The sequence below is a fragment of the Centruroides sculpturatus genome, unplaced genomic scaffold (assembly GCF_000671375.1).
Source record: "Centruroides sculpturatus isolate CEXI.00-Female unplaced genomic scaffold, Cexi_2.0 scaffold169, whole genome shotgun sequence".
NCBI classification, from domain to species: Eukaryota; Metazoa; Arthropoda; class Arachnida; order Scorpiones; family Buthidae; genus Centruroides; species Centruroides sculpturatus.
Genome location: NW_019384492.1, coordinates 540777 through 550574, shown reverse-complemented (window position 1 = coordinate 550574; position 9798 = coordinate 540777). Strand labels below are relative to the sequence as shown.

The following is a 9798-nucleotide window of genomic DNA, read 5'->3' as shown; positions in this document are numbered from 1 at the left end:
CGAATCGAATTTTTTTATNGAACAACACAGTTTATAAAAATGTAAACTAGACTCAAAACTATGTACAATTTCATGCATAGTTTATAGTTTTATATAAGGTTTACAGTTCGAAGCGTTCGACCGGACTTTACAGCTTGCAGTTTCGGGCACAGTTTGCAGTTTTACATACGATTTATAACTTCCACAACGGTACAATTTATAAATTTTACCAACAGTGGATAGTTTACGTACACAATTTACAATTTAGTCTGCATCTCGGACGTACGGTAAAGGCGACGGGAGGGGAACCTTCAACATATAACATTACCTACTCATTAATGCATCTTTCCTCTTTAGGAAGAAGGAGAGGAGTGGGGGAAAAACTTCCAGAATTTAAAAACTTAATTTTTAAATTTGCGAATTTTGGGCGATTATTTCATGTACGTGAACAATAAAATGAGAGTAAGCTGGCAACGTTTTAGCAAGTCACGTTGTTCGAATGAGTAAATTGTTTATTCGTATATATTATTATCTAATGTTTTAATAAGTTGTCATGTGTGTTATACTTTGCTAATTCATTATATACAAGTAAATATGTCACACAGATAATTGAAAAGATTATTTACATAATTATAGTTACGAGCTTATCCATTTGAAAGATTAATATTCCTAATTATTTAATTTGGATTTTCATAATACTTACTCTTAAATCAAATGAAGTATATTCTCCAGAAATTTAATGAATTTATTTCGTTCATTGCAGTAAAGAATTAATTAAATTACAATTACATCTCAATGAGACGGATGGGACCTTATCAGAGATGTAGACCAGATCCATAGGAGCAAAAAAGTCAAATGAACCATGCCTCTACATGTGACCCCTCGTAAGATACAGCCCCCTGAAATTAGGTTGCATGCAATCACAAGTCATATTGCTCTGCTCCATTGCATTTAACTATTTAACCAATGCTAATATGTGGCTTTGAGTTGCCCACTTGACTAATTGGAAGTACTTGATGTTATGTAGTTTTAGAGGGTGTGGGGATTGTCCCCATGTGGGCACCAAGGTACAAGTGATAGCAAGGACCAAAGTGCATTACTAAGTGCAGAGCATGGAGAATAGGCAGTACAGTAAACTGACAAGTGGTTATAAACTGACCTCGGAAAGGGTCGCATATACAGGTATGGTTCCTTTTACGATTTTATTTGTACACGTAGTCTACAATTCTGAAGTAGGAAACCCGTCATTCAGAGTTCACATTTTACCTTTTTAGGTTATTTAAATTAAACTAATCCCCCATGTCTGTGAATAATTGGGACCAAGTAATCCTTCGTGAACATCAAATTCTCAAACTTTGAGTTTCATTTTCAATGTTAATTTGTAATTATTCCAAAATTATGTATTACTGTAAAGAATTTTCAGAAAAATTAATGGTTTTATGAAATAAATATACTTTAGTGGTTTATAATACTGCAAAAGTCATTGTATTGAAGCCAAAAGAAAAAAATAAACAAAACAGTAACATATGGCAGACACCATACAAATGAACAAGTGCAGTGATCTTTTAACATTTGCCTGTTTAAACATCCAATTCTTGCAAGTGCCTATTCCAGTTTACAGTAGTATGTAATTTCCCATTTCTTGAAAGATCAAAACCTTTCACAAAAGTTGAAATTTTGTTTTATAAATTTCCAATCACAAATGATCAAATTCCTAGACACTAACATCCACAAGCATTGAGGGTGTAGTGTATAGTTATATTCCTATATTATATAAATTTTAACTTTTTTTTTGTTAATGTTTTGTTATATATGTTGTAACAAACATATTGTATTTAGATGCATTAGCTGTGTTTTAATATTTTAAATTTAATATTAAAACATCTTTGTAAATATTGTGCACATTATGTAAAATATTTTGAATGTCTGTAATTAAGATATTGTTAAAAATTAATTTATTTAATAAATAATTTTAATTAATAAAACTATTTTACTTTAGGTTAAATATTGCTAAATGAAAGAGTTTTCATTGTTATAAAACATGTTCAGGTAAATAAGAGTAATTCAAATTTGAATAATTACAATTAAATATAATTTCTTTTAAACATTTAAATAATAACCATGTTTTTTTTTCTTTTATCAGGACAATTTTTCAAAATAATATTAAAATATCAAAATCTCAAAATATTTACACATCTTCGTTTGCAAGATGGATATATGATACAAAACAAAATCATCATACCATTATAAACCAAAATTTCAATAATTCTTCTAATATGACAAATTGTAAAGGATCTATAAAATCTTTAACATCAAGCAAATTATTAAATGTAAGTTTTATTTCTAAATATTTTGTGTAAATGAAAAGTTTTTCATTCCTTACAGTTTCTGTGCTAGGAAGAAATTTTTTTTATGTATATACGAAACTTTGAGAGAAATTGGAAACTTTTTCTGGTAAAAAAAAAAAAAAATACGATTTATTGATTTAATTGACTAATTGATATTTGCTGTAAAAACACACAGATGTAGTGGAGTTTTTAATTTTTTTACTCTTGCATATCTGTTTCACAAGAGGTAGAAAGTTAAATTTTATCGGTATTTTAGACTTGGAAATAACTTAGTCATTCTGATTTAATCTTTGACATATTCTGTAGATATAATTTGTGTACTCTTGCTATGTTTTTTAATTTTTTCCTTTAAAATGCTTATTTAGTTTTTATCTTTCAAAATTATTAAATTTTTATATCTTTTGTGCTTATCTGTTATTTTTAACTCCAGAAGCTAGAAATTAATATAAAACAGACTATCTTAAGAAAATTTTTCAATTCAAATTTGAATGATGTATGTTTTGTCAGTGTTATTCTTGTTTTCTTTGAAGATTTGACTGATTTTATTGTGTCCATTGTATATTTTCATAGTAATATGGAAATTTTTTTTAATTTTAAAACTTAAAAAGATTAGAAATAAATGCCAATCCCATTGCTATTTTTAACATTTTATTTTATTAATGTGAAAAAACTAGAATGACAAAAATTTTTTTGTTCTTTAATAATAATATACAAATTTACAAATTTTTGACCATATCTATTCATTTGCTGAGAGAATATTTTTTTATTCACTAATGTTTTCAGCCTACACTACAGGCTGTACAATATAATACAAATAAATATGTGAATTAGAAAAATATATACTGTAATAAAAACTATGATAATATAACACACAAGCCAAATATGATTATAGGGGGGGACATAATTCGGGTTTTTATGTCCACATCTTTTTTCAATGATGTATTTCCAGACCGAAGGTAATGCATTTGTATCTCTTGCATTCAGGCACTGCTCTTTGATCTTGCTCTTGTAAATCTCTATTTTTTCCATATCTATAGTGATGGTTGGAGAATGTACCTTTTTAATGATGTTTGCTTCATCCCACTTTATAACAGAGCCTACCTGTGACATTGCCACTAAAATTGTATTGCTATGGCCTTTTTCTACCTTGTACTTATGTTCCTTGAGTCGCACCATGAGGTTTCTTTTTGTGACTCCAAGGTAATCTTTTTGGACCTGTAACTATTGATTTTCATAAGGTATTTTGTATACTCCAGCCTGTTCTTCTTTCTTTAGTTTGTCTTTATCATTTTTCAGTAAGTTGTAAATATTAGGAGGTCTTTTGTAAACTATCCTCAAGTTTTTGTATCCACTATAAATGAGGTGACAACTTACAAAAACTTATTTACAAGAGCAAGATCAAAGAGCAGTGCCTGAATGCGAGAGATGCAAACATATTACCTTCAGCCTGGAAATACATCATTGAAAAAATATTTAGACATAAAAACCCCTGAATTATGTGTCACCTATAATCATATTGAGCTTTTGTGTTATACTATCATAGTTTTTATTATATATTTTTCTAATTCACATATTTATTTGTATTTTGTTAACATTGTATATTTCTTAGGTTTATTTTTATTTAATGTTAACCTTATATTTCACAAGTTATTTATTTAATTTGTTTCAACTTAAATTTGTATTTAGAATACTTCAAAAGTTAAATTTTAAATAGAATGTTCTATTCATGGAACATTTTCTATAAATGGTTTTGAGAAACCTGATGATGGCCTATAGGAGTAGGCTGAAAACATTAGTGAATAAAAAATATTCTCTCAGCAAATGAATAGGTGTCAAAAATTTATACTTTATCTCTGCTGAGCATGTTCAAACTGTATTTAATAATGATTTCACCATTCTAGTATACTTTGAATATATAGTTAATATTTATATGCTATTATATATATTGTGACTTTAATTTTATTATTATTCAAAACAGACATAATCTTCAAATAATTTACAATGATAATTCATTTCAAGATTATATCTGTACAAGCTTTAACATATTTTGCTATACAGTGCTTTGCTAGTATGGCAGTTTTCAATTATATTTACATTTATTTTTGGCATTTACTTTCTTCTTAAAGTTTCCAAAATTTTTTATTTTTTTTACTTTTGCATTTTTTTAGGCTTTTATGGTATGTGGAAAAAAGACTGTTTCACTTTAAGATGATATTCACTTTATAGTGGTTGTCTAAAACATAATCTGCCATATTAGCAAGGTACTGTACACCCATATTTAGTAATGTTTAATATAATCTTGTTATTGAATATCTTGTATAAATAGTTTGATAATTTATAAATGAAAAATTTCGAATCAAAAAGTTATTGACTTAACATGTATTAAACTATAATAAAAAATTTATTTTTAACATTCAGTAAATAATTGAATATACTTTTAGTTTCCAATAGCCAAACCTTCAATTCCAGATCAAGATGGATTTTTTAAGAAAATTGGTAAAGAAATCAAATGGAATTTTTATGTAAAAGGTGTAAGTAGTAATTGAATTTGTTAATTAAATTGGAATAATTCAAATAAGTAGTATCAAAAATAGCTAGCTTTATCTACTTGACAGGCGAAAGTCTGTAAAAACTTCAAACATTCATAAAAAAATGGAAGAATTATCAGAATGAAATGTATATTGTGTGGTAAGTATTGTAAGCATGGGTTTTTGTTGATGGGGAAAAACTTAGTTCAAAAAATCACTGATAGGTGGTATTGGGATACAATGAGTAGATATGCAAATGTCCAACCATCCCACTAGACTAGAGGGTAGTCAAGCAAGCAAGTAGATGTGCAAACAACAATGAAAATGACTTTCAATGTGATTTCTGATTGTGAGGATATTTAAATTCCAGTAAATGTAAAACTTCATAATCTCATACAGTATATAAATTCCTTACAGTATATTTGGCAATGCCAAATATGCTGTAAGGAAGAAAGCATGCTATCTTTTGGTGTTATGTTTATACATTTGATGAATTAAATGCAAGTACTTTCAACATTTCATAATATCTTCCTCAAGCAAGTATTATATTTTTTGGAGAAGTCTGGGTTTATATAATCCCATTACAACAAGTGCATACAGGAACAAAGATCTTTTAATATGTGCTACAATTAGAAAGTAAACTGCTTAAATGAACACCAGGATGATGTTAAAAACAACACTCCTTTCACTGATCTTGCAAAAAACATATTAGAAAATAATTTTATTCCACTGTGGGCCAATACTTCCATTCTCAAGCAATAAACATAGATCATAGAACATTGTTTATTTGGGAATCATTATACATATCTTTATTGAAACCCTGCAACTCTCTCTCTCTTGAAATTGCTGACATATGAATAAAACTTCATGAAAACTTAAAAGCTTAATTTTTATCTAGGTTTTATTTTTATTTTAACTTTATGTTATTTTATTTAGCCTTATCTATTTTCATTTTTTATTTATTTTTTATTCACATTTTATATATTGAGATTAATTTTTATATTTGTTTTAAATTCAAATTAAAAAATTTTATAGCACATGTGTGAAAACTAACACATTTAGATCAAAAAACACTTGTATGTTTGATTAATGTAAAGAGTTTTCAAAATCAATATTCAAATTTTATATATTATTTTTTGTTGCTTGAGGAAGACATTTTGAAATGTCAAAAGTACTTGCATTTAATTCAGCAAATGTATAAACAGAATGCTGAAAATCAGTAAGCTTTCTTCCTTACAGGTCCTTTCATGTTGAAATTGAAAATGCTATTTGTCCTGAGGCAACATTCATCCATCCAGACCTGTTGCACTCTGCACACATTGCTACTTGGCTAAATTGTGTTATACTCTATGGTAGAGGGAGGAACTGTCAAACATTTGTCTAATAAACACATTTAAAGTTATTTTCATTGTTGTTTTTTTCAATCTCTTGGTATGTCAACAACACCTAGCAGTGATTTGGAACTAATTTTTTCCATCAACAAAAACTTACGTAACAATATTTACCAAGTAAACTGCATTTCATTCCAATAATTCTTCCACTTTTTATAAATGTTTAAAGTTTTTACAGACTTTTTACTCACTCTATATTTAAAAGTCAATATGAAAGCATATGTAGGTTATCTGCCAATTTTAACTCACAAGTGTCTGTCCTTCCTTAATCTTGAGAATGAAGTTAGATACATGAAAGTCAAGACCAGATAAAGAAAGCTTAGGAGTAGGAGACCCCAATTAATTATATATGAACTTCTGATACAAACCAGAAGTCACATTATTTCAATTCAAAACATTTCTCTTGAAAGGAGTTGACTGGCACGACTCCCTTGCTAACAGAAAAGTATAATGTACAGGGGCAAGACACTACAGTACTAATTTGAGGTGGAAAGCACATATTTTAAATTAAATAAATTAATTTTCTTTCAACTGTTTACAATATACCCATATCCTTTGAAGGTTATACACATGAAATTTTAGTAATGAAAAATCTCAATTTCTTAAATTTATAATATACTGATAAATAAATGATAAGATGTTTTCATTAAATGAAAATAATTATAATTAAAGAAAACTAATTTAGATCTAACAAAGTTTTGGAAAACAGTTAGATTTAAAGAAATTAGCATCGTATAGAAACAGATTAAAGATTTATCTTGAAAAACATGTTATAAGGAATATTTTGAATATGATACAATGTGGGTATGTTGTTTGTAATGGTAAAATAAATTTTAATATAAAAATTAGACTTCAGTTTGATGTAATATATTAAGATTTAATATTATTAATAAATTAAATTTCTGTATAAATCATTACATTAAAAAAACTGAAATGAAATGAGTATTAAATTGTTAAGTGCATGAAAGATGATAATAAATTTTTTTCTAGAAAAGAGAGAGTTCAGCTATTTACGTTTATGAAGCTTGTGCAGATAATATTGACGTTAAAGAGTTTTTCTCATGTAAGTAAATTACTTTGATAAATTTTACAATTCTGTTATCACAAATTTTATTTTATTATAACAAAGACTGGATGTTTGATTAGATTATTAAAGATATAATGTAAAATTTTAGTTAAATGTAAGTTTTTAAAAATATTTTATTATTATACTGTGTAACAAAATTGAAACAAATTATTAAGTATCTATTACTAACTTACTAATGTATTACTAATTGTGATACACTTTTAAGTAATTTTAAGTATTTCTTTTAATATGAAAATATTTTGAAACTTAAACATGTAGAATTTGACTTTTTGTAATATAAAAGAGTCTTAATTATTCAAAGTAATATGGACTGAGTGTATTAAAATCAGATAGTTAAAAACTCAGATAACACAGAATATTTGGTGAATTAAACTTGAGTTGTAAAAAATTAACATGTATGATATACACTATTTTTAGATTAGACCTACTTACTGAACATAACTTTTAAATTATACAATAAAATACTTTTAATTTTATTTAAAACTACAATTATACATATAGTATAATTTTTAGAATTTATAGTATGAGACATCATCAGAGTAAATTCAATTTAAAACTTCAAGAGTTTCTTTTGATTACTGTGTAATCATCCAGCAAAGTTGATAAATGAACTGTACTGTACTACATTCTCTTATCTTTGTTGACAAAACACTTTCACAATTCATCTTGAATAATGCAATCCTTGATTAAACTGATTGCTGTTGAGTTCATGGGATACTTTCAATTAAACAATATTTTCTAAAATTAAATTAAATATCTGTTCTTTAAGTGAACTAAATTTGATTGTTACAATTTGTTACTGAAGTAAACAGAGTTGCTATTTACATATGTAAATTAATTAATAATAATGTGAGAATCCTGACTTCAACATAAACAATCTAACATTGTAACTTCAACTTTGTCAACTATCTGTCAACTTTCACACTTGGGAGTATATCTCCTTTTAAGTTCTCAGCATCAATAAAGACACTTTCACGTGACCTTATGATCTGCTTTCCCAATTTCATCATTTTAATATAATACCAAATGGGCAGTCAAGGAGTCGTTGCCAGTCCCTTGATGGTGGCAGTCATCACCTGTCCCTCTAGGATTAAAGTCATTGAAATGTTCCTGTATCAGTGCCAATTGTACTCTATTGGATTTTCATGTTACCCTGAACTGTGCCTAGAAGAACTTTCCTAGCTCGATCCAAAACTTTCTTGATCCAGACCTGTCCCAAACGATCCAAATCCAGGCAACTTGGAGACCCTTGACCTCTGAGTCCTCACAAATTCCAAATCAAGAAGCATCATCATCATCAATGCAGGTACAATTGTAAACTTTCTTTCTTGCAACCACTAGATAGATAGGCTAAGTTGATATAACACAATATATATTGTATCATATACTCCTTTTCATTGAAATTAAACAGTTATTTAGTTGTTAACTTTAGTGTCTGAGTACTTTACTTCTGTTAGGCTGTCTCTCCGTTTCCATCCGGAACCTGATTGCTTACTCACACGGCTGCTCACGTGACCTACTTTTTAACCCAAACTAAACTCACCGTTGCAGCTCCCATTTCAACTGAGACACGGTGGTGGCAGTCCTGACAAGGCATCAAAGAGGTGCTGACTCTGTGGTCACAATAACATGTTTCATACTTACTGTAATTTGAGTAAAACATTAAAATTTCAAAAAAAAAAAAAAAAAAAGGTAAAATTGAAAGTTAAAGATGTTATAAATATTTTATAATGAATTGTTTATTGAAATAGATGTATAGCTTAATATGATAATTCAAGTTTCATTCTACTTGACATATTTTTTATTTTAATATTTAATTGTTTGTCCAATTGCTGTTTGCATTAACAATAGTTGATATGATTATATTTGAAGTCACAGCATTATGTTTGATTTTCATATGTAAATTTGATATTAGAATGCACAGTACATATTAAATTACAATATCAGTTAATTCATTAAACATTTTAACACTACATTTTAACACACACATTTATTGGATATGGAAACTATTTATTTTTTTGTTTATATTATCCAATGACTTTTATTCATTATTACAAAGATTAATCTAGAGTTATAATTCTTAATATATAATATGTGATGAATGGAAATATTTAGAAAAAAATATCTAATGCAAATTTAATTAATTTTCAGATTTCAAATTACCAGATACTTTCACTTCTTGGTTCTTGGTTATTGAACTTCATGTTTGGTAAATATATATTTATAAGTGTTTTATTTAAAATTTTTCCTCCTTACTTAAAATATGCATTAAAGTATTTTATTTAATATTTTTCCTCCTTACTTAAAATATTTCTAGTTTAAAAAATTATAATTAGCTAAAATTATTACATTGGATTATCTTTATATTATAATCCCAAATTTTATTCAGAAATGAATTTAAATATTCCAGTACTAACTTTTTTCTCTTTTATTGAAAAACTTTCAGAAATAAATTAATTAAAATG

At 27.1% G+C, this 9798-nt stretch overlaps 1 protein-coding gene across 6 annotated transcripts; it reads left to right on the top strand.

Moving 5' to 3' along the window:
- The first annotated feature begins 363 nt into the window (after window positions 1–363).
- Window positions 364–9581, top strand: LOC111621815 (ubiquinol-cytochrome-c reductase complex assembly factor 1-like). 6 transcript variants are annotated; one of them, XM_023364067.1, is made up of 6 exons: window positions 364–441; window positions 1979–2028; window positions 2123–2309; window positions 4769–4858; window positions 7237–7309; window positions 9485–9581. In XM_023364067.1, the coding sequence occupies exons 2-6, from the start codon at window positions 2021–2023 to the stop codon at window positions 9544–9546; spliced, it is 420 nt and encodes a 139-aa protein (XP_023219835.1). In that variant the 5' UTR covers window positions 364–441; window positions 1979–2020; the 3' UTR covers window positions 9547–9581. The 6 variants fall into 6 exon arrangements, with proteins under 6 accessions (XP_023219835.1, XP_023219834.1, XP_023219830.1 ...); XM_023364066.1 differs by having other exon boundaries at window positions 383–419; XM_023364062.1 differs by having other exon boundaries at window positions 433–482.
- Window positions 9582–9798: the final 217 nt, after the last annotated feature.